Source organism: Quercus lobata, chromosome 8, assembly GCF_001633185.2.
Source record: "Quercus lobata isolate SW786 chromosome 8, ValleyOak3.0 Primary Assembly, whole genome shotgun sequence".
Taxonomy (NCBI): Eukaryota; Viridiplantae; Streptophyta; class Magnoliopsida; order Fagales; family Fagaceae; genus Quercus; species Quercus lobata.
This window is the reverse complement of record NC_044911.1, coordinates 7039579-7063510: the sequence shown is the minus strand read 5'-3', so window position 1 is coordinate 7063510 and position 23932 is coordinate 7039579. Positions and strand designations below refer to the sequence as shown.

The 23932-nt window shown below is 35.5% G+C and overlaps 2 protein-coding genes across 2 annotated transcripts; both read left to right on the top strand.

Moving 5' to 3' along the window:
- The first annotated feature begins 1210 nt into the window (after positions 1–1210).
- On the top strand, positions 1211–12725 carry LOC115955075 (aminopeptidase M1-like). Its single transcript, XM_031073125.1, has 20 exons — positions 1211–1519; positions 2755–3153; positions 3448–3593; positions 4310–4412; positions 4642–4828; positions 4911–5004; positions 5187–5340; positions 5460–5564; positions 6311–6427; positions 6529–6642; positions 8611–8793; positions 8946–9228; positions 9325–9446; positions 9526–9620; positions 10487–10664; positions 10748–10862; positions 10948–11015; positions 11106–11180; positions 12159–12236; positions 12430–12725. The coding sequence occupies exons 1-20, from the start codon at positions 1316–1318 to the stop codon at positions 12634–12636; spliced, it is 3027 nt and encodes a 1008-aa protein (XP_030928985.1). The 5' UTR covers positions 1211–1315; the 3' UTR covers positions 12637–12725.
- Positions 12726–17171: 4446 nt separating this feature from the next.
- On the top strand, positions 17172–20363 carry LOC115956242. The gene is made up of 6 exons (XM_031074676.1): positions 17172–17285; positions 17891–17956; positions 18041–18552; positions 18728–19126; positions 19308–19974; positions 20112–20363. Exons 1-6 carry the CDS (start codon positions 17172–17174, stop codon positions 20361–20363), a joined length of 2010 nt encoding a protein of 669 aa, XP_030930536.1.
- Positions 20364–23932: the final 3569 nt, after the last annotated feature.

Here is a 23932-nt window from a genome sequence, read left to right as displayed (position 1 = left end):
TGAATAAAAACGCCGCTATAGGTCTATGTGGCATTTACACACTAGCGTAGCAAGTTTTTTGGACTCGAGTTCTAATATGGATCTCGAGTTTCTAAAACTCAAGATGCTACTTTCCTTTATTGTTTCAAACGTTGCCTAACTAACTATATACAATTTTTTTGCATTGCTGTTTTGCACATTACCTCGTCAACGTAGCATTTTAGTCCATTTCAGTCTAATTAGAGAAATACTTTATCCATAACAACTTATTATCTAAGATTTGTTGTGATAATCCGTTGCCTCTTTTGTTATCCCCTACTTTCTTTCTTTTTAATTATCAATTTGGGTATGATCTTAGAGTTGGATGTATGTTTTGGGTTGAGTATCCTTTGATTATTTTTATATTCAAATGAATGAAATCACTTGATTTAAAACTTGATTAAAACGATATTTTTGGGCTAAACTGATTATGGAGCTATGTCTTGTTAGTTGCGAATCTATTATTTTTTTCAATTTAGGTATGATTTCGGAGTTAGGTACACAAATAATCAATTCATGTGATATAGAACTGAATTTCTTAGAATGAAGTTTACAGAAAAGTATTGCTTAGAGGCATCTACTAGTAGTAGTAGTAGTAGTAGTACACTAGTACGCACTCAGAAAAACGCAAAGCAGCCGATTCTACAAAACCTTTACGTCCTTCCAATTTCCATTATTCCCCTTCCCTCACGTGAGCTACACGTATGGTTTCACTTTCACCCAACAACTTAGGACTTAGGTTGTGCAGATACAGAATTCCAAAGTAAACTGATTCCTTGATAATTTTGCAAAGTAAGACTTTGATTGTTATTGCGTGACGATGGTACAACCGTAGTCCCAAAACCAAAAGGCAGTTAGCAACGAGCAAAATTGAAATACAAAAAGAATGCTATTAAAAATATGTACAATATTACAAAATCTTGTTTTTGAAGATGTAATTTCGTAAGAATGAAAATATATAGAGGAAGAGGAGAAGGATGGAGTAGAAGAAGGACAAAAAATAAATTCTTCAAAGATGAGAATTGGATAAGAATGAGAATAAATTAAGAAAGAGAAAAGAATAGATTGCTTTCTTCTTTCAATGTCCTTCAATCTCTTCTTCATTCACTCAACTGCAACCGCTCGTCTATTTAAGATTAAGAAGCTCTGTCTGTCTATCCTTACAATGGTAAATTGGTAAGGTAGCCTTCAAATCATTAAAAAAAATCTCTGGCTCTGAAATTGATACATAATAACATCTGAGTTCATATATTGTTTTCTCCAATTGGGTTACTCTAAAAAGGAAAAAGAAAAAAGAATGGCATTCTTACTGCCAGTGGCCTGGGAATTGAGCTGGGAATTGGGCCTCTTAATGGGAGTCGGCGCTGCCGTAGCAGCTGGATCTATACTCCGTAATACTAACAACGGTGGATTCCGTAATATTAACAACGGTGGATTCCATATCCCTCTCATCCACAGAAACCAGCCCACCACGCAGCCAGTTCCCGTCCAGCACAAGATGGTATTTTTCTCTTTTTTTAACAAGTTATTTAATTATGTAGCATCTTTTTTTAAATCAAAATCAAGTTTAAAGTAAACCTTGATTTCGCCAATGTCGAGTGCCATGTAGTAACCACTTATGCGACAAATTAAAGTTTTAGTTCCAAATCGATCATTCCACGTTAGTAATTACTTGAATAAAATTCAACTTTGGTGAAATTAAGTATTACTTTGAACTCAATTTTAGTAAAATCAAGTTCCAAAAAAGACTATATAACTAAATAACTTATGAATGATACTTTTTTATAATTCACAAAAATCAATCTTTTTTGCAAAATAGACCTATTATAGGCTAACGTTGTTTATACTATTATATTGCCTACAATGATATTAAATACCTCTTTTTTTTGAAAGAAACAAACACACACACAAAATATTTTATTAAATAAAAAAATAAATAAAAACCCCACACACAAATTTTTTTTTTTTTTTATTTTTAAAGAGGGTTATAACTTATAACCAAAAAAAAATAAGCATAATTCACATAAAATAAAATATATATATATATAAATAATAAAATAATAAAAAATAAAAACATGAATCTCACATACACACACACACACACACATATATATATATATATATATAAATCCAAAACTAAGAAAAAATCTAATTAAATTTTAAATTAGATTTTAATTGTTGCCTAATTTTGCGACTCGTGTGCTATTTAAGTTTTTTTAATTTTTGTTCTATGTGAGTTAATGATGTACAAAAGAAGAAGGGTCTAATATAAATAAACCATCAAAAACCCATTAAAACAAAATAAAATAAAGAGTAAACTCATGTATATATCCAAAAAAAAAAAAATAGTAAAACTCATGTATATATCTATGACTTAAAAAATGTAAACTCTTATATTAAATATAACTCGAACTATAGTTTTTTTTTTTTTTTTAATTGTACCATGCATATACAAGACTTATACACTATAGTATAAACTAATAAAAGAGAAAACTTGATACACATAAATAAATCTTGTAAATAAATTACTTTGTAAAAGATTATCTTAATACTAATATTGAATCATCACGCAATGATTTGCTAAAGAGAAATCATCCAAATGCATCACACATATTTTCCTTCTACCTTCTCAAAAATATATTAATGCATTTTTTCCTTTCTCACTCATCCATTTTTCTTTTCTTTTCTTTTCTTTTTTTCTATAAATATTACGGTTCTTCTTCTTCTACTTCACAGTCCGAAGTGGAAGAAGATGCAAATGAGGATTCTTCTAAAAAAGAAGAAGATGCAAATGAGGATTCCTCTGAAAAAGAAGAAGACGAAATTAAAAAACTGAGGAACGAAATTGTAAAGGAGGTCATCGAAGGTATTGCAGAGGAAGCCTTAGAGGTCTCAATGATGGGACCACCCCAAAAAAGTATAGAGCAATTCAAAGGGCAACCTCGGCTTCCGAAATTCGCAGTCCCGATACGCTACAACATACGGCTGAAACCGGACTTGAACGCATGCAAGTTCGCCGGGTCCGTGGCTATCGAGCTCAACATCGTGGCAGATACCAGCTTCATCGTCCTCAACGCCGCTGAACTCTCTGTTGATACCGCCTCCGTATCTTTTACCCACTCTTCTATTTCTAAGGTACGTATCAGGATATCATATCATTTATTATTATTTTTTTTTTTAAGATTAATATAACTGCATGCATGCTTTAACTTATTATAAACATTCTAAACCATAAATTGTTAACTTTAATTAGTTTAGTTTTAGTCGCTGTTGCTCAGCTCTTGCTTAGCTTAGCTGATCAAATACTCAACCTTTTTATTAATTGTGAGTTTGCAATTATCATATTCATGGGCGAACCAAACGCTATGTCGTTTAAATTAAAATGCTGAATATATGAATGCATATATTAAGTTTTGGATACTTGGGCAGGTGTTGAAGCCTTTAAAAGTTCACGTTGTTGAAGAGGACGAGATTTTGGTTTTGGACTTTGCTGACACCCTTCTCATCGGGATCGGTTTTCTCACTATCCACTTTCAAGGAACTTTGAACGACAAAATGAAGGGCTTCTATACAAGGTACACATTTTTGCTGCTAATAACTAAAAGTTTAGCCACACAAATTTTTTCATAATTTTTCTTTTTTCACAACTACTTACTTAATTACTCTAATATCATTGATGCATAATAAAAATGATGTAAGTAGTGCCAACTCTCACCTCAACATATTTCTATGTGAAAGTTATATTGCTCCATTCACAACTTGTCAATTCTCATCTTAGCAAGTTGTGCATGGGCTTCAGTCAAGATGTGTTTGCACTGGTAAAGATGTATATGTGTGTGATGACAAAAAATGGTTTCAAAAATATTCTTGGGAATGAGAATCATTTTTATAAAAGTATGTTTTGCATTCCACATGTATAATATCAACTAGGATGTGAATCACTTAAAATTTTAAGTGATTTTTTTCATCTAGGTAAGTGTTGACTTCAGTTTTTTTGCATTTGATAAACACAGTTAAAAATTATATATAAGTTCTTTCAAGTATACTTAAAATGATTAAATTTTTTTTTTTCCAATTCTATTTGAGATTATCAGGCTGGCCTTTAAACATAACAATTAAAGGTTTAAGTTACTGTATGTACTCTCTTTAATGGGATTGAACCTATATATATATATATGATTTCACCCTTCACCATTTACTTATTAATGGAGCTAAATGCGTTCTGTTTTCTGCTAAATAAGAATTTTATTGATAATGTGTATATATTTTAAATTGTTATTTTGCTTTCCAGTACATTTGAGCACAACGGTGAGAAGAAAAATGTGGCAGTTACACAGTTTGAACCAGTTGGTGCTAGGCGATGCTTTCCATGTTGGGATGAACCTGCTTGCAAGGTGTCACAATCTCTCTCCCTCAGTTAATTTAAGATCTTGTACTTCTTTTCCACTTTTTTCTGAAATCAAATCTTATATCCGAACACACTTCATGCTAAATTTTAGAAGCTAGTGTTTTGATTATTGTGACTAAATTATTTTTGGATTGGAAGTAGATCTGTTTGATTCTATTTCAAAGGAATGCAAACAAAAGCTTATTTGGCCTTCTTTTTGGGCATGAGTGTTGCAGGCTATGTTCAAAATCACATTGGACGTGCCATCCAAACTTGTAGCTCTTTCCAACATGCCAATTATTGAAGAAAAAATAGATGGGGATCTGAAGACAGTTTCATACCAAGAATCACCAATAATGTCTACATATTTGGTGGCAATTGTGATTGGCTTGTTTGATTATGTGGAACATCTTACATCTGATGGTAAAACAATAAACCATGTTCACTGTTTCTCATGGTATCATGATCCTCGTTCCTGATAGTGTAATCTTACATCACTTTACAGGAGTCAAAGTTCGAGTATACTGTCAGGTTGGTAAATTAAATCAAGGGAGATTTGCATTGGATGTTGCTGTTAGGACACTTGAATTGTACAAAGAGTAAGTTTTACTGTGAATCACCACCAGACTATTCATCACGAGACACAGTATACACGTCTTAAGCTAAATAATGAATTTAAGTGGACACTGGATCATGGTTATTGGCGATCCCTTAAGTTGTTACATTTTGTTGCTTATGCTGTATTATTTGAAATTCTGATTAACCACGAAAATTTCTGCAGATACTTTGCAGTGCCTTACTTTCTTCCCAAATTGGATATGGTTGCAATCCCTGATTTTGCTTTTGGGACCATGGCAAATTATGGTTTGGTTACATGCTGTGAAACGGATTTGCTCTATGACAATCAATATTCCACGGCTGCTAATAAGCAGAGGGTAATATGCATGCTGTGAATGCTGCTTTTTTTCTTGTTAGAATTTCGTTTGGCTAATATAGTTTGGAGCTACTGTTTTAATAGCACTACACAAAATGTTTAATTATTATTTTTCTCTAGGTTGTGATCGTCGTAGCCCATGAACTAGCACATCAGTGGTTTGGCAATCTTGTAACAATTGAATGGTGGACTCATTTGTGGCTGAATGAGGGGTTCGCAACATGGGTATTAATTGCATTGGGTTGCAATAGATCCAAACTGAGCTGTTTATTATAATTTCAAGATTGGTTTATTTAATTATGTTTTAAACTTGAGCCAAACTCAATTTTATCAGCAAGCTTGATAACATGCTCATCCTTACGCCATTTATTTTGTTTATTAAGCTGAAGCTTGTTCGCTTATATTTATGAAAATACATGCTCACTTATATTTACTTATGTTTTAGGTGATATCGATCAGGTTCCCTTCTAGACTACTTTTCTTCATTTATGGCCCTATAAAAAATTAAGTTCATCAAACTTGTATTCACACGCAACTTTTTAACCATGAATTAGACCATTTATATGACCAACTGCATTAGTCAAAAAACCGATAGTTTTATTTATCTTTTAAGTTATGACCTTATTTATAATTTTTTAAAGAAAGTTAATTTAAACTATATATTTTATTTTATATATATATATATATATATATATATATACAAGCCAAGCCTCAGGTTCATAAAGTTGTCCTCTAACTTTATAATATGATTGAACTTGACTTGTTTATCAATCAAGCCTCAAAGGTTGGCTTGAGCTTGGCTTCATTATTAAAATAAACTAACATGAACATTTTTGTCTGGAATGTAGCCCCAAGCTCTTCGTAAATGGTTTTGTTTCTTTACAGCCAGCATGGGTCATGTGACTATATATTTTTCTTTATTGATTGCATGCTTGTAAATTATATATCGGTTATTATTTGACTGTGTTCAGGTTAGTTATTTAGCGGCTAATCACTTGTTCCCAGAATGGAAAATGTGGACTCAGTTTCTTGATGACTATACAGAGGGTCTTAGGCTAGATGGGCTTGCCGAGTCCCATCCCATTGAGGTAATTCTGCATATGCTGTTTTTCTTTTCTTGGTATAATTGCTTTGAGGAATTAGTATTATTATTTTTTGAGTATATCTCAATTTAAGCATACATTTTCAGGTGGAGATAAATCATGCAAGAGAGATTGATGAAATTGTCAACGCGATAAGTTACAATAAAGGTGCTTCTGTTATCCGGATGCTACAAAGCTATCTTGGTGCTGAATGTTTTCAGGTTGGTGTTAGATTTTTTACTGGTATAAGTTTCTTGTCCCAAGTAAAAATATTTATTATTATACAAGAAACTCGGTTCCCTCTACCCCAATTTCACATGAAATTTATGTCATTAAAACCCTTCATAAATTCAGTCTTCAAGAAAGATAACAATAGGAATTTTCTTTTTGCGAGTTCTGAAGAGGTTAGAGAGGTTTTGTTGAAAGTTAGTTGGATAGTATAAAAGAGGTTTAGGAAGTCACCATTAATGTGATGAATGGTATATAATTAATATTTTGAAAAGTGCTCATTTCTATTTATATATAGAAACAATGGTGATACTCATCTAGATAAGAAACACTAGAAAGCATATCTACTTGATATCTTGTGACATAGCCTCAGCTCGATTAGCTTCTAGATTCTTTCTTGGCTGCCATGTATTACGTTTATTTTATTTTTTGATAAGGAATAAAATTCATTGAAAAAAGAGATAAGAAAATACAATGAAAACAAGGCACACAGGCCGTGTGCTATAGAGGCAACAAAAAATATAAACTAAATAACAATGAAAGTACAAAAAAATCAAGCAAATCAGGCATAGAAGTGAAAGTAACAACACTCGAAGTATTTCCCATTCAAACAAAGTCTGAAAGAAGAAAAACTTCAACTCATGAATCAATCTTAAATTCCCTTCAAAAGTATGCTTATTTCTTTTCTTCCAGATGACTCACATGAGACAATGAGGGATCGTACTCCAAAGTACCTTAGTTCTGTGTCCGTTGAACTTGCCTGATCAACTAGCTAAAAGATCCACAACACCATGCGTCATGATCTAATGAACCCTAAATAGTGAACACTATTCCGCAACTCTTGAGCTAGAGGGCAATATAAGAGTCTCCATGTTCCTCTTACACATACAACACCAATCCTCCACCACCACTTGTCACCTTCATAAATTATCAATGGTCAAAATTTTCCCCAACACAGTTGTCCAAAGAAAGAAACTAGCCTTTGTATGCATTTTTGGTTTCCACAAAGGCTTCCATGGAAATGATAGCAAATTTGCAGGCTGTAAAACCCTATAAAAAAAAAAATCAGACATCGAAAACCCCCTGAGGAGAGTTTCCAACATATTTTATCCACCCCATTTAATATAAAATATCTAGAATATATGAGGTCCATAAAGGAGATAACCAATTCTAACTCCCAATCTTTATCCACCCCATTTAATCTCAAATATCTAGAATATACGAGGTCCATAAAGGAGATAACCAATTCTAACTCCCAATCTTGAATCAGTAGAATAAAACTAATAATCCAAATGGTAGTTCTTCTCTAACAATGATAGCAACTCAGCCACTGAAGCGTACTTATCATTAGCAATATTGTATAGTTATGGAAAGATATTTTCCAAGGGAAGTCCCTCACACAAAGGATCATGCCAAAATTTAATAGAAGAGCCATCCCCCACCTTAAAGATGATAAAACGGTAAAACTCATCCCACCCCTTCCTAATATATATTTCCACAGACAAACCCCATAAAGGCCCCTGCACACTATTAGCACTCCAACACCTCCCCCACTCCCCCAACCAAAAATGCTGCCATATTTCGTGTCTATTACCCTTCTAACCAGGAATTCCTTTACATAGCATATCTCCACAGCCATTTCCCCAACAAGAACTAATTAACAAGAACCAAACCACAAACACCCAATCCCCCATTCTGAACCGTTGCACAAACGGTCTTCCCCTTAAGTCTTGGTTCTTTTAAGGTCCATCTTTGTCAACCAATCATTTTCTGCAGTACATGAGACAATTTTTAAAATCTATTAATTGGATTAAGAAGCTCATTTGTAAAGTATTTCTTATGTAATCGTATGTCAGACGTTAGTTAATAATCTTTTTTCTTGCATCTGTAAACACTTTTTCTCCCAGGGTTTTAAGTAACTGTTTTGCCCTCTTTTTTTCCTGATTTGTGTATGCAATCAGAGGTCACTTGCTTCATATATAAAAAAATTTGCTCGCTCAAATGCAAAGACAAAGGATTTATGGGCTGCACTTGAGGAGGGATCCGGTGCACCTGTGAACAAGCTAATGAATTCATGGACAAAGCAAAAGGGGTACCCAGTCATCTCTGTCAAAGTCAAAGATCGAAAATTGTTGTTCGAGCAGGTTTATTGTGTCTGGTCTCGTTCACCCTTTATTTCTTGAAATAACATATCTTAACCCAGATGTATACCAAGTTGTGTTATTTTGTAATGAGTTTCACTTAATAATATATTGAGAACTTACTGACTTCTAACAAATGAATGTAATAATGGCAGTCACAATTTTTGGCAAGTGGTTCTCATGGGGATGGGCAATGGATTGTTCCAATAACATTATGTTGCGGCTCATATGATGTGCAAAAGAATTTTCTACTGCAAACAAAGTCTGAAACTCTTGATATGAAAGAGCTCCTGAGTGACGAAAACAATTTAGCATCTACTTGGGTAAAACTTAATGTCAATCAGACTGGTTTCTATAGGGTTAAATATGATGAGGACCTTGCAGCTAAACTCCGATATGTAATAGAGAACAAATACTTATCTGCAACAGACAGATTTGGTATTTTTGATATTTGTACTCATACCTGCTTTTATCTCATGATGGTATGTGTTGATGGTAGAAAAGAGCACTTACCACAACTTATTCCTTTAACAGGCATCCTGGATGATTCATTTGCCCTTTGTATGGCTGGCCAGCAGTCCTTGACTTCATTGCTTACTTTGATGGGTGCTTATAAGGAGGAACTTGACTATACCGTGCTATCTAACTTAATCAATGTAATGTTCACCTCTTGTCTAAGACTTAAAGTATATTTCAGTTGTGCGCTTAGTCCTAATTCTGATACCTCTATTACAGATAAGTTACAAAGTTGAAAGAATTGCTGCTGATGCAACCCCTGATTTGCTGAATTTCATTAAACTATTTTTTAACCTTTTCCAGGGTTCAGCAATGTAAGTTGTCCTATATACCAATAATTGAAATACATATGGTGGTCCTTGTTTATAAGTCATTCTGGTTGCTCTGCCTGCCGTTTTTTCAATATAAGTGATATCTTTGACTTTGATTGTATTCCATTTGGTTGAAAAAGTCCCATAAGATGTTAACTATTAAGGTACTAGAATGTATGACAATACATTTCCTCAGATTTATAGCCAATAATACATATATGACATTTTCTGAATTTAAGTCAATCTTTTTCTTTCTTAAATAGAGATGCTTATAGCAAATAAATAGCAGTCAAGAGCTATTTTTTTCATTAAATCTTGGAGATTAATGTAAATGTCTCAGAATGCAAAAAAGAGAGCTTTAAGGAAGAAGAAAAAGTCACTTAAGGATCGTTGTGATTCCTCTTTCAAGTTTTGTAGTGATAGACTCTCAAAGTTTTTTCCTCAGGATCTAAGATGTAGATATTTCTTGCATCATGTGGCTGGCAAATAGTATATGCATATTTATTTCTTTTATTTGGAGATACTCTATATATGCGTAGTAAATATAAAAATTGTCATACATACTAATAACTATATTGAATAAATCTTAGAGATCATGCCTAAAGTTGTGTAACCTGTATAAAACTATCTTGGAAGCATATAGGATGTCAGAAAATGTTTTAGGGTAAGGGGTCTTTGGGAGGATGGTTGCAGACCACCACTGAGTTCTATCAGACCTTATATGCTAATGGAAATCCAGTGTGTACCACTAAGAGTCTTATAGCTCAGCAGCATTGCTTGCTCTCCTTTATGAGGAGAATCGGGGTTCAAATTCTTTTTTATTTCATTCTTCCATTAATTTTTTCTTTGATGTTTGAATTTCTTTGCAGGAAGCTTGGTTGGGAGCCTAAGACAGGTGAGAGCCATCTAGATGCAATGTTGAGAGGAGAGGTTTTGACTGCCCTTGCTGTGTTTGGACATGATCTGACACTAAAAGAAGCAAATAGACGTTTCCGTGCATTCTTGGATGACAGAAATACGCCACTACTCCATCCTAACATAAGAAAGGTTGGTAAAAAAACCATTAGTTAATCAGTAGCATTTCTCCTTCTACAATACCTATCAACTTTTCTAATGAGTTGTGGTTGCAGGCAGCATATGTTGCTGTAATGCGTGAAGTCAGGACCTCAAACAGATTTGGTTATGAATCTCTTTTGAGAGTGTACAGAGAGACTAATTCGAGCCAGGAGAAAACACGCGTTCTAAGTAATAACATATCATTATTTAAAATGTTGCAAAATATTTGAATCTCTCTAGTATGGTGGTGACATGTCTCTTTTTGTGCTTGTAGGTTCATTAACTTCTTCTCCAGATCCCAACATAATTGTTGAAGCTCTCAACTTTTTGTTGTCTTCTGAGGTAGGTCAAAATTTTTTCACACATGTTGATAAAGAATGGTCTGATGTAGCTTGGGATGTTGATGCTGGCTTTATTTCCCATTTGATCTAGGTTCGTACCCTAGATGCTGTTCTTGGACTAGCTGTTAGTAGGGAAGGACGCGAAACAGCTTGGACATGGATGAAGGTAATAATCCATTAGTAACGTAAAATGCAAAAAAGCACATTGCATTGAAGAATTTTAAACGTTCATTTGCATGCACTATATCCATGTAATACATTGATCAGAATTGTCTTTAAACAATTAAGAGACTGATCTAAGATTTTGCCTGTGGATTTGAGGAAGACAAAGGGATTTAAGCATATAGGAGGACAGGGCACTTTCCTTCTTTCATGTAGGAAAAACATTCATCGTGGTGCACCCAGTAGACCTTAGACCTTTTCCCCCAACTCCAAAGAAGACGAAGTTCTTCGAAGAGCTGCAATTGAACCTTTAAGATCCCTATTCCTAAGGTGTTGCCTAAGTTTTTGTGATTTAAGGCTCAAGTATTTGTGGAATCCCATTTGATTGATCAAAACGTGATAATGAAGCTCCTGAAAGTAGCAAGTCCTGATGACTTACATGCTTAAGGTGGACGGACTAAATGGATTGTACCATTGTAGGGGCTTTAGATTTTGGATATGTCAATATCAAGTTAAGCCACATCTATATCAGAATTTCTGGTTTTAACACAAGTACAGTTTTAATTTATTTTGGTCAAAAAATTCCATTATGCTTCTATTACAATTCTTTTTCTAGCTTATTGTTGTTGGAATCTTTAGGTATAACTTGAATGAAAGGGTAAATTGTTTTTATTTACTTTGATACTGAACCCCTATTATTCTATCCTCATGTTCATCACTAGTACATACCACTTTTCAATTTATTTTGGTCAGAAATTCCATGCTGCTAGTCTATAACAATTCTTTTTCTAACTTATTGTTGCTGAAATCTTTATGTATAACATGAACGAAAAGGGTAACTTGTTTTGATTTACTTTGGCACTGATCCCCCTATTATTCTATTCTTGTGTTCATCAACAGGAACATTCATAATTCATCACTGGTACATACTACTTTGTTATCTAATGCATTTTTTCTGCTCTTAAATGTGATTGAAAAATAGGATAACTGGGAGCATATTTCAAAAACCTGGGGTTCTGGAAATCTAATAACTCACTTTGTCAACTCAATTGTCTCGCCGGTTTGTCTCTCTCTTTCTCCTTCTCTCTTCTGTTGTTACTTGTTAGACTCACAAGTATCAGTTTTTGTCCTTTGTGTCTCAATTAAAATTTTAGAAAATTTAAATTCAAATGCATTTTATCAGTTATTGTTATTGCTTATCTTTTTTCTTTTTTCTTTTTTCTTTTTCTTGTTATGTTATATCTATCCCCCAGTTTGCTTCGTTTGAGAAGGCCAAGGAAATAGAGGAGTTTTTTGCGAGCCGTACTAACTCCAAGATTGCTAGAACCTTGAAGCAGAGCATTGAAAGGGTTCATATCAATGCAAATTGGGTTCAGAGAGTTCATAATGAGGAACATCTGGGTGAGACAGTGACAAAATTGCTTATTCAATATGGTGAAATTAAGTGTGTAATACTATGAAGAACCAATAAAATGATTGGTTAATAAAGGGCTTATAGGCAAGAAACTTTGTTGTCCTTAGACAATATTTGCCGCCACAAAAATTATGCTTAATGGTTATTGCAAATTTCTCCCAATGATACAATTAAATTGATAACTCTTCAAGTAGCACTCTTGAGAAAATTCTTGTGAATTATTCCTATACAAATAGTGAAAAAGTACTCATATATGAGTATATGACTATGCATCATTAATTATTTATAACCAAGGGCGTTATAGCCCTTCAAAAGGCGCCTTTGGAGAGACACTTTGGATGGTGTTAACATTCACGAAACATACTTGTCGTTGGAAGCACCTTAAAACCATTATCTAATAAATTTTCGCAGAGAAACTGCTTTTCCAAAACTTGATCGATCGAAATTTACACTTGGATCAATATAGCTTAAGAGCTCAATAGATCGACACAACAAGCTGTTCAGGTAGGTGTAAAAAAACAGGAAAATTAGGAAATCAACCCACTCAAGCTTCAATCAATCACCATGAATTAAGCTGACTAGATTGATTGAGATAGGAATCGAGCCCTCAATCTGTCTCTTCAACGACATTATCTCCATTTTTAACCTTTTCTATATTATAACCTACTTTGTATATATGTATATCCAATATGTTTGACAATTTATTATGCACTAGTCGCAGACCCACGTGTTGCGCATGATAATATTTTTAAGATGATCTTATTAAATTCAGTTTTTACAGTTTGGAGTCTTTGGACTGATTTAATAAATAGTAATGTATTTCATAATCATATTTTCATTTATTATAGGAACAATCATAAATGTAACATATACAATTTTTGTCATACCAAAATGAAAACAATACAATTTTTCTCAAGAATTCAAAATGTAGCAAAAATATTAATTTTTTAAGAAAAATTATTTATAACATTTTGTGTATCATTAAAAAAGTATATAAATTTTGGAAATTATTTTTTTTAGTTTTAAACAAACCTTTTCAATTCCAATTGTATCCATCATACAATCAAAAACACCAAAAAAACGTATCAAAAAAAAAAATTCAACAAAAATTACAATTCAAAAAAAGAAATGGAAAAATAAAAATCACATCAAAGTCAAACTTCTTCTTTTGAAAGTGTAGAACATTTCAAAAGTGATGTGATAAAGCCAAATATCCAATGCAAAATCAAATTCAAAATTTTTAATAAGATTTTAAAGTGACGCAATAGAAATATGTCATTATCCTCATCAGTGAAACCGTCCGGAACGTTGCTCTCGATGTCAAACCGCATCTTCTAACCTCAGCTTTGCCTAGCCGAGGAAGCATTCATCTCCGGATCACTTCCCTAGAACATAATGCCTAAATCCCTTCCTTTATTTGTCAGTGCTTACCTCTATCCCATGTCTATCCATCCTCGGACTTATGAGGTGTCCTCGGATTGGGCCCCCGGCACAATACATCTTACTAGGCCTAATATCCCTACAACTAGCATAATCTAATCTAACATCTAATCCAACATATGAAAAATGAATAAGCAAATAAATAATTTTAAACACAAAATTGAATTTGTTTTCTTAAAAATCTCAAAGAATACACAAATGAGATAAGGAATATGACCAATACAAAATATTCGTAAATGCTTGAAACAATTACTTGGGCATCTAAAAATATCATATAATAAAAACATAACAATTTGCTGATAATTTGTTAAACAAAATATTTACAAATTGTGAAAGGAAACTGTACAAATACCATCTTCTTCAACTGCATTAATTGTACGTTCTTCATCATATCGTCCAGACTATCCTGCTCTTTTCCAAATTAACTAAAACCTGACAACAACACAAAATATGGACATATTATAATATGATTTTTCCCTAAATCTAGTCAACAACATTAAAACTATTTTGTGTTGTAAATAAAATCATAAAAAAAAAATAAATAAATAATTGCATCAAGTAACACATAAATTAGTCAATGATAAGACAATGGGAGTACAAAACTCATAAAAAATCCAATAAAAAATGAGAGAGAGGACGAGAAATAACCTTTTTTATGTGGGAAAAATATGCATAAAATGGGAGAGAGTGACAAATTTATAGTAAGAAGACGAGAATAAGAAGAGCCAAAATAAAGGAAGATTAAGAGACAAAATTATATGTAAAGTTAAAACCGTCTAAGAGAAATATGTACAGATAATACTTACTAACATCAAAATCAAAGTAGGTGAATATGTAAAGTTAAAACCACTTAAGATGAATTTGTAAAGTCAATGTATTTGTATATTTAATATTTTCAAAAAAATTAAAGGTAAAACCAAATATGAAAAACAATAATGATGTGGCAATGACGTGGAGGATGAAATGGCTTAATAAGAGCGTAGCAACAATAAATGCTACACTTCATCTTTTAGATATATATATAGATATAGATACGGTGTTTCTCTGTTGCTAAGAAAGTTGGCTATTCTCCACCTTCTCTTAGGCTGTAGAATTGAAGTCCCTTTCTTGGAAAGGTGCTAGTGGTTTCCCTGTGATAACAACGTTATCTCTAGGGCTTGTGGTTTTTCTTTTTGGGGTTGGGGAAACAGAGTGTGTTCTATCTTTCTTAGCCTCAATTTTCCTATACTATGGAGTCACTTACATTAGAATGGAACTGGCTTTCTCTCTCTGAGAAAGAGGGCCCGGGTTTCCTACTCTCCAATAGTTACCAGTCCAACAACTTTACTCTTGCAGCGAAATTTCTGACAAAAAGAGCATTGAGTGTCGATGTTGTGATCAAAACCTTCAAGCCATTGTGGAGGTCCTAAAACGGCTTCAAGGTTAAGTCTATGAGAGATCATATTTTACTTTTCATCTTTGATAACAAATCTGAGGTAGATAGGGTGATCAGTAGTGAACCATGGAGCTTTGACAAGCACATGGTTCTATTTCAACACTATAATGGGGAGGTGCCTAACCGTAGCCTTCTCCTTGATAAGGCATGTTTTTGGGTTCAACTCCATGATATTCCTGTCAAGTTTATGAATATCGAGGTCGCAAAAAAACTATGTGATGTCATTGGAGAGGTGTGTGAACCATTAGATGAGGTGGACTGTGATGGGGGTGGTTTCATGAGAATCCGAGTATCTATTGATGTCAACCAACCATTGTGCAGGGGACAGGTTGTCACGCGCGAAGATGGTAGTCAATTCTGGGTGCCATTTAAGTATGAAAGGTTACCCAATTTGTGTTATTGGCGCGGATGTCTTACCCATAGCGACAAAGATTGTGCTATTTGGATCAACAGCGAAGGGAGCTTGTCTAATGACGCAAAGCAATTTGGTCCTAGCTTGAGAGCTCCTCCTTTTTTCCCATCTTGGAGAAGCGTTGTCTTGGTTCTAGGCATATTCTCGAGCTCAAAGGCAAACACGAGGAAACCTACGGAGGAATCTTCGCCGAAAACGTCAACTCCTGACATGGAAACGAATGGTGGTAATGAGTATTTAATGCAGAGTTTGAATGCGGTGTCAGTTACAAAAAAACCTCCTATTAACTCGGGACCGATTATGGAAGAAGAGGCAAATAAGGAAGGAGTTAATGAGGCATGCAAAATTTGTAGAAGTCCAACTGATCCGGGTAACATAAATCATGCAATCAAATCGATGAGTGAAGACACACAAGTTACTGAATTCAAACTGAAAGCTAATGAACCCCACGTGCCTCCCACTTCCACAACACGTGACCCTAATAACCAAAACACCCAATCCCACGAAAACAAAGCCAATCCTCACGATACCCCTAACCTCTACCAGGACCCTACCTTAAACACTCACCCTCAAACAGCAACCTGGAAACACATACCCCGTAAAAAATCTACCCAAAACTCATCCCAAGAAATCCCTCCCACAAAAAAACGCCACTCCTTTCCTAATTATGAACTGTTTAAAGGTCCCTCAAAATGACATTTGGCATCTCAAGATGTTTCTAAAATCCATGATGCATTGGCGGAGGCTATCAAATAGCCCTGCCAACAGCCATAAGTCTTCTATGCTGGATCTGTCGTGGGCTTGGGAACCCACGTACAGTTCAAGAGCTCAGTGACTTAGTCCGTGTACAAGATCTTGCAGTTGTGTTTTTGGTCGAAACATGACTGGAAGAAGCTAGGCTTGATAGTATTCGCGATAAATTACAGATGGGGCATAAGTTTGGAGTGTCCAGAATTCATTGAGGTGGTGGCCTTGCTCTGTTCTGGAAGTAGGATATAGATTTAAAGGTGGTCAATTCTTCTCCAAATTTTATCGATGCAATTTTCAATATGGGTAAAGAGAACTCATGGCGCTTTATAGGGTTCTACGGTGCGCCGAAGACCCAAAATCATCATCGTTCCTGGAGCTGCCTCCAACAACTATTCCCAAAATTTTCCCTACCTTGGATTTACGCAAGTGATTTCAATGAGATTACAAGATCGCATGAGAAGGTTGGGGGAAGGCTGAGACCAACAAATAGATGCAAGAATTTTGAGATGTGCTTGATGAGTGCGGCTTCGCCGATCTTAGATTCATGGGAAATAAATTTACTTGGAGTAAGCACTACCCTGATGGATACATGGTTTGGAAAAGGCTTGATAAAGCTGTGGGCATGTGTGATTGGCTTACAATGTTTCCAGCTTCTAAGGTATGCCATTTGGAATGTGGAACCTCCGACCACAAACAGATTGTTGTTCATCCAAAAGGAATTCTAGAATGAAAACAAAAGCCATAGAGGTTTGAGCAAGTATGGCTGAGTGAAACGGGTTGTCTTGATGTTATCAAATCGGCTTGGCCTAGCACGAAAACAAGTTGTTACATGGAGGATGTTATGGTGAAGGTGGACAAATGCAAGAACCGACTTCAACATTGGAGTAAAACAAGTTTTGGGAATATTACAAAAGCCTTGAATGAAAAAAGAAATGCATTGAAGAAGGCTAAACCGAGGCTCAAAGGGGCAGCAGCTATGAGAGTGTCCTTAGTCTGAAAAAGGAGATCACAGAGTTGTTGGCCAATAAAGAGAAACTCTGGCAGCAGCGTTCTAAAGCTCATTGGATCTCATCGGGTGATAAGAACACAGCTTTCTTCCATAGGAAAGCATCACAAAGATTTAGGCAAAACCAGATTGATGGCCTCCGAAATCAAATGGGTGAAATGTGTTTCGGTGAAAATAATGTAGTAAATGTTATTATTAATTATTATCAATCTTTATTCACTACATCTAACCCATGTGAAATAGAATATGTACTTCAGTATGTTCCACAGATGGTCACCAATGAAATGAACACTATGCTATTAGCTGAATTTACAAAAGCTAAGGTAGATATCGCACTCCAGCAGATGGCCCCTTTAAAAGCACCAAGTCCAGATGGTATGCCCCCCATATTCTACCAACATTTTTAGGAGAGCATTGGGGATGATGTGGCCAAGGCTGTTATCTCTTGTCTGAATTCAAGGGCGATACCAGCAAGCTTAAACCACACATATATCACTCTCATTCCAATGGTCAAGAGTCCGGAGCATGTGACTGAATTCCGCCCAATAGCTTTATGTAACATCCTGTACAAGCTAATTTCAAAAGTCTTGGCGAACCGATTGAAGAAGATCCTACTTGAAATAATTTCTGAGTCACAAAGTGCCTTCCAATTTGATAAGGCTATTAGTGACAATATCCTGGTGGCATTTGAGACTCTCCACCACATGAAACAGAGGAGAACAGGCAAGACGGATTTCATGACTATGAAGCTGGACATGAGCAAAGCGTATGATAGAGTAGAATGGGATTTTCTTCTTCTACTAATGGAAAGAATGGGCTTTCAAAGGAGATGGATTAATCTCATTTCAGCTTGTATAAGCACGGTGACGTATTCGATTCTTGTGAATGGCGAACCCAAGGGTAATATCCCCCACAAGAGGTATTAGACAAGGCGATCCAATATCTCCCTACTTATTTCTATTGTGTTCGGAGGGACTAACAGGTCTTATTAGACAAGCTATGTAGGAGAAAAAAATTAAAGGGTTCTCTCTATGCAAAGGAGTCCCAAAGATTTCTCATCTATTTTTTGCAGATGACAGCTTGCTCTTTTGTAGAGCTCAAATGGGAGATATCCAGAGCATCCAGAATATTTTTGAGAGATATGAGAGGGTCTCAGGGCAACAGGTCAATAAATCCAAAACTACTCTATTCTTTAGCACAAATGTCTCTAATGCCACAAAACACGCTATCCAGGAAGCCCTTGGCGTGCCTGAAGTTAAGGAGTATGAGAAGTACTTGGAGTTAACGGCAGTAGTGGGGAGGAACAAAAGAGCATGCTTGAATTTTATCAAGGACCATGTGTGGGGAAAAATACAAGGTTGGAAGAAGAAATTATTATCGCAAGCAGGTAAGGAGATTCTCCTCAAATCTGTAGTCCAAGCCATACCAACCTTTGCCATGAGTTGTTTCAAATTACCAGTGGGGCTATGTAAAGATATTGAAGCAATGACAAGGCAATTTTGGTGGAGACAACGAGGAGATAGGAGGAAAATCCATTGGAGGAAATGGGAGGTTCTATGTAAGCCAAACGGTGAGGGTGGGATGGGTTTCAAAGATTTGTGCAGATTTAATGAGGCAATGTTGGCAAAACAAGTGTGGCGATTGATACATGATACAAATTCCCTCTTCTATAAGGTGTTCAAAGCGAAGTATTTTTCCCAATGGTTCAATCTTTGAGGCAAAGCAAAATTCGGGCTCATATGCATGGAGAAGCATCTTAAAGGCAAGGAAAGTTATTTCTCATGGGGGGTTGTGGCGGGTTGGAGATGGTTGTAATATTAGAACTTTTGGAGACCCATGGCTGATGGATAACAATGAAAGCCGAGTTAGTATACCAAATAACTCTTTACTTGAGAACAACACGGTTGATGTGCTTATAGACCAACACACGAGGGAGTGGAAGGTCAATCTAATTGACTCAGTCTTCACCCTTGATGAAGCAAAACTTATCAAGGCTATCCCGTTGAGTTCACTACCCCAAAACAATTTTCTGTTTTGGCCTTTGGACAGCTTTGGTAATTACACAATAAAGTCAGGTTATAAAATGCTGAGTGAGGAATGTCACAATGATGAAGATGGCCAAGCAACTCGTGGAGTTAGTAACTCAGTTTGGAAAGGAATATGGAAGATGTCCACTCCTGGAAAAATCAAACACTTTCTATGGAGAGCATGTTCAGATGCTTTGCCCACTAAATCAAACCTACTGAAGAGAAAAATCCTTGAGAAGGATACATGTCAGTTCTGTGCAAAGGAACCTGAAAACATCTCACACGCCTTATGGGAGTGCGAGTTGTTGCATCAGGTGTGGCAACCAAAATTCAATTGGGTGGACAGATCCCAAGTTTCTCGTAGTTCTTTCTTGGCACTGGTGGGATTAATTCAAACTAAACCTCAACTCCTCAATCTATTCACCACAACAGCTTGGTCTATATGGTGTAGGAGAAACAAGACTGGCTCAATGAACCAATGATGCCCGTTCAAAAAATTGCAGTGGAAGCCCACCATTATCTTGCTACCTACAGGTCTGGGATTAATATTATGCAGAAAAAACAACCCCAATCAAGGACTAGATGGTACCCTTCTCCACTTGGTAGGTACAAGACCAACTTTGATGGTGCTGTGTTTGAACAAATAGGGGAAGCAGGGATAAGAGTGGTGATTAGAAACTCAGCTGGAGAAGTAATGGCTTAATTGTCTGAAAAAATTCCCCTCCCATCCTCGATCGAAGCTGTGGAAGCTCTAGCAGCCCGTCATGCAATCAGATTTATGCAAGAAGTTGGCATTACTGAGTTAATTTTAGAGGGAGATTCCTTTTCCATAATCTCGGCTCTAAAAAATGGGGAGAGGCTGAATTCTGCTATAGGTCATTTGATAAAAGATATATTATCTTATGTAATCTCCAATAGGAGTTTGTCTTTCTCTCATGTTCGTAGGCAAGGGAATGTGGTAACCCATGCCTTAGCTAGAAGAGCTAGATTTAATAGTGATTATGAAGTTTGGATGGAGAATGTTCCTCCAGACATTTCACATTTGTTATTAGCTTATTTACCAACCAATTGAATAAAAAGCAAACGTTTGATTCTCAATATATATATATATATATATATATATATATATATATATGATATAGATACGGGAAAGTGTTATTCAACTTAAACTTCCCCTTAGTGTAGTAATCTCAAAGTCCCAAGAAGTTAAAAGGTGGTCATTGCTTAAACCAAAACTCTGTCTTAGAACTAGAGAAAACACACACATGAAGATGTCCCTAAACACCAAAAATTCACATCTTGTTAGCAACCTATGGCCTTGTGCTACTCCCTGAATTCATGAGCATTTACATGAGAAAACCAAACTCTTGTTCAAAAGCAAGACCACTTCTATTCTTCTATATGTTTCTATTACACAGACATTTAACTTGTAATTAATTACATTAAGAGTATAAAACTCATCCTTTAAACATAATAGACAACACTTATCCATCCTAATGAGACCATGAACTTAAGTGCCCAACTAACCACTTATCAATAGCATGTTGTTAGCCATACAACCTCTTTCAAATGAATCTATTAAAGGTTTGGGTTTCTGCTATTGGTGATTCTTTTAAAAGGGTTTTAATCTCATTTCAATAAATGTTGTCCTTACCAAATCTTGAGACAATGCTTTGGTGAGAAGATTTGTCTAGTTATTACTTGAAGATTGAGAGTAAATTGGTCTTTTAATACTACATTTTGTTAGACTCTGTATGTTTCAATGTTAATGTTTTCTAGAAAGTAAGTCATTTTTTAACAAGTATTTTTTATAAATTATCTCATTTTCCTATGTTTATTAGCAACTTAAATGAGTTAGAAAACTATCTCATAATTTCTCTTATTTTGTTTGCTGTGACATTGAGTTGTTTTCCGCACAAAAAATTAGTATAAAAAAAAAAAAAAAAACAATTAATATTTTGACAACTTTTTTCATTTCCCATAAAGTGATGTCAAAACTTTCCTAAAATATATTATTAACCATTACCCTAAGGGTACCCATTAGCGTGATTCTTATAAATTTAGCTACTCATAATAACTGAAATAAGACACAAAAATAAAATACTAAGCATTAAACTAGACAAATAAAATAAAAAAAGAAATATTCAGAATACTAAAAAAAAGGGCCACAGAGGAAGCCACATGCGGCTGCCTGCAGCTCCAGCCCCTAGCCCCCTTACTTTTCTGTTTGCTCATATTTATATCACACAAAGACACGTGCCTATAGCACTTAAAAGAGGGAAGCCGTATATTCCTTATACAAGTCAGACAAGGAGTTTATTAATTGTAGGCCACGCGTCCTGGACGTTAGACTAGGGCTTTAATTCTCTTTCTTTAATTTTTCATCTTTCTTTTCTTTTATTCTTTCTACACCTCACGCCTGGACATTAGACTTGGGCTTTCTTTCTTTTTTTTTTTTTTTTTTCCTTATGCTTTTTCTTTGCTTCACTGCATCTGTTCAAGGTTTGGCTTGACTTTGGGCCCATCGGGTACCATTTAACTTCCAAATGAATAGCTTCTTCAATGAATTTTCTATTCCTTCTCTTCTACTAATTCTCTTTATCATGTAAATCCTTTATCACCTGTAAAACAATGATTACTTATAATCAGTCACAAATTAACATAATAATGAGGCCAAAGATGCAAATATGAGGGTATTTTATTGTATATATTTCGTGCACATCAGCCTCCCTGCTATTCATTTGACATTTGATTGATTCTAATTCTGTATTTATTTTTATTAATTTCCAAGTAGTAGAACTGCTCTCTTTTTCTTACATTCTGTTTATTGATTTTCAGTACCTGGTATCATTGGCTGTCTCCAAGCACTTGAGGCTATCAAAATTGCAAGTGCGGTTGGTGAACCACTCTTAAGACGGATGCTTTTTTTTTAAAGCCCAAAAGTGGGCAAAGCCAACATAGGGGGAACTACCCATCAGAATCCTCACAAAGAACCCGATGAGATGGGTTGAGGTCCTTAAGTTGAACAAAATGATGCCCAAAAGGAAATAGAATGGGCTTGGGCATTAAAGGCTCTATAATAAAAATTAAATACAACTTGAGAAAAGGAGGGAAGGAGGAGCTGAATATCAGAGGATGATTGATCTAAGGTCCCAAAAAGGAGTGGAACTAGGAGCTTTAATTGACTCAGTTACAATCTTAGCATCGCCTTCAAAAATGACGGATGGAAGCTCGAGGTTAGCTGCTGAAGAAAGAACAAGGCTGCTTTAGCTTCGGCCCAGGCAGGGGAGGAGACAGATTCTTTAGCTATGAAGACTGAGATAATATGCCGATTGGAGTCATGACAAACTGTAGAGGGAAAGGAGGCACTCGAGGTGATGGCAGCATCGAAATTGAATTTAACCCAACCAGGAGGAGGAGGTTCCCAAGAGGAGGTGGTGGGCTGCAACTTCAATTTCCAAGCGTTAGAATGGGTGGAGAAAGTTTTGTTAAAATAGCAATGTCAATAGGGGAGGTTGGTGGTGAGCTATCAAAAACCAGTTTGTTGCAACTCCACCAAATTTGATCACATGTTATAGCAGCCAAGAGAGTAAAGGTGTAGGTATCCTAGGGGTTTAAAGCAAGATGTGTGAATGGGTTAAGGACCAGTTGAATCCATTCAGGAGCCGATCTTGGAGGGATGTTGCTAATGTTGAGGGGGTGGGATAAGTGTCTTCATATGATGTTGGCAAAGGGGCATTCAAAAAATACGTGGACAATGGATTCTTGGGAACCATGGTAGCGAGGACATATTGAGTCCATATCATGGACCCTACGGCAAAGAAATTCTATTGTGGGTAAGGAATCCCAGGCAATTTTCCATAAAAAGAGCTTAAACCGCTCATTAATCTTCAAAACCCTTAACTTGGACTAGTCTTTTTTGGAAAGAGGACCAAATGAGTGAATCTTGCTTCTTGGTCAACTAAGTAAGCCAATTTAACCAAGAACTTACCACTTGGATAATTTGCCCAAATTGTGGTATCTTCAATGGGGGAAGTAGAGAGAATAGATTTGTTGGATGGAGGAGGCAGTTTGCTAGTCAAAAAGTGCATGGAGTAAGTCACGGTTCCATAGCCTGGTACCTGGGATGATAAGCTTGGCTACTAACTGGATGTCCGATGGGGATGGAGGATACGAGGGGATGAAACCTTGGAGAGAAGGTATCCATGGATCGTTCCAAATGTTGACAAAATTCCTTGAGCTAATAAGGTGACAGTGGCCCAATTTTAAGAG

Bases quoted from the DNA above. Each gene is read 5' to 3' on its own strand.
- LOC115955075 (XM_031073125.1), top strand. From the start codon at position 1,316: ATGGCATTCTTACTGCCAGTGGCCTGGGAATTGAGCTGGGAATTGGGC. The intron at 1,520-2,754 runs GTATTTTTCTCT...TCTACTTCACAG, and splicing joins TTCCCGTCCAGCACAAGATG to TCCGAAGTGGAAGAAGATGC. The intron at 3,594-4,309 runs GTACACATTTTT...TTTGCTTTCCAG, and splicing joins ATGAAGGGCTTCTATACAAG to TACATTTGAGCACAACGGTG.
- LOC115956242 (XM_031074676.1), top strand. From the start codon at position 17,172: ATGGGAAATAAATTTACTTGGAGTAAGCACTACCCTGATGGATACATG. The intron at 17,957-18,040 runs GTAGATATCGCA...CAACATTTTTAG, and splicing joins CTGAATTTACAAAAGCTAAG to GAGAGCATTGGGGATGATGT. The intron at 19,127-19,307 runs GCAATTTTGGTG...CTCTTCTATAAG, and splicing joins GATATTGAAGCAATGACAAG to GTGTTCAAAGCGAAGTATTT.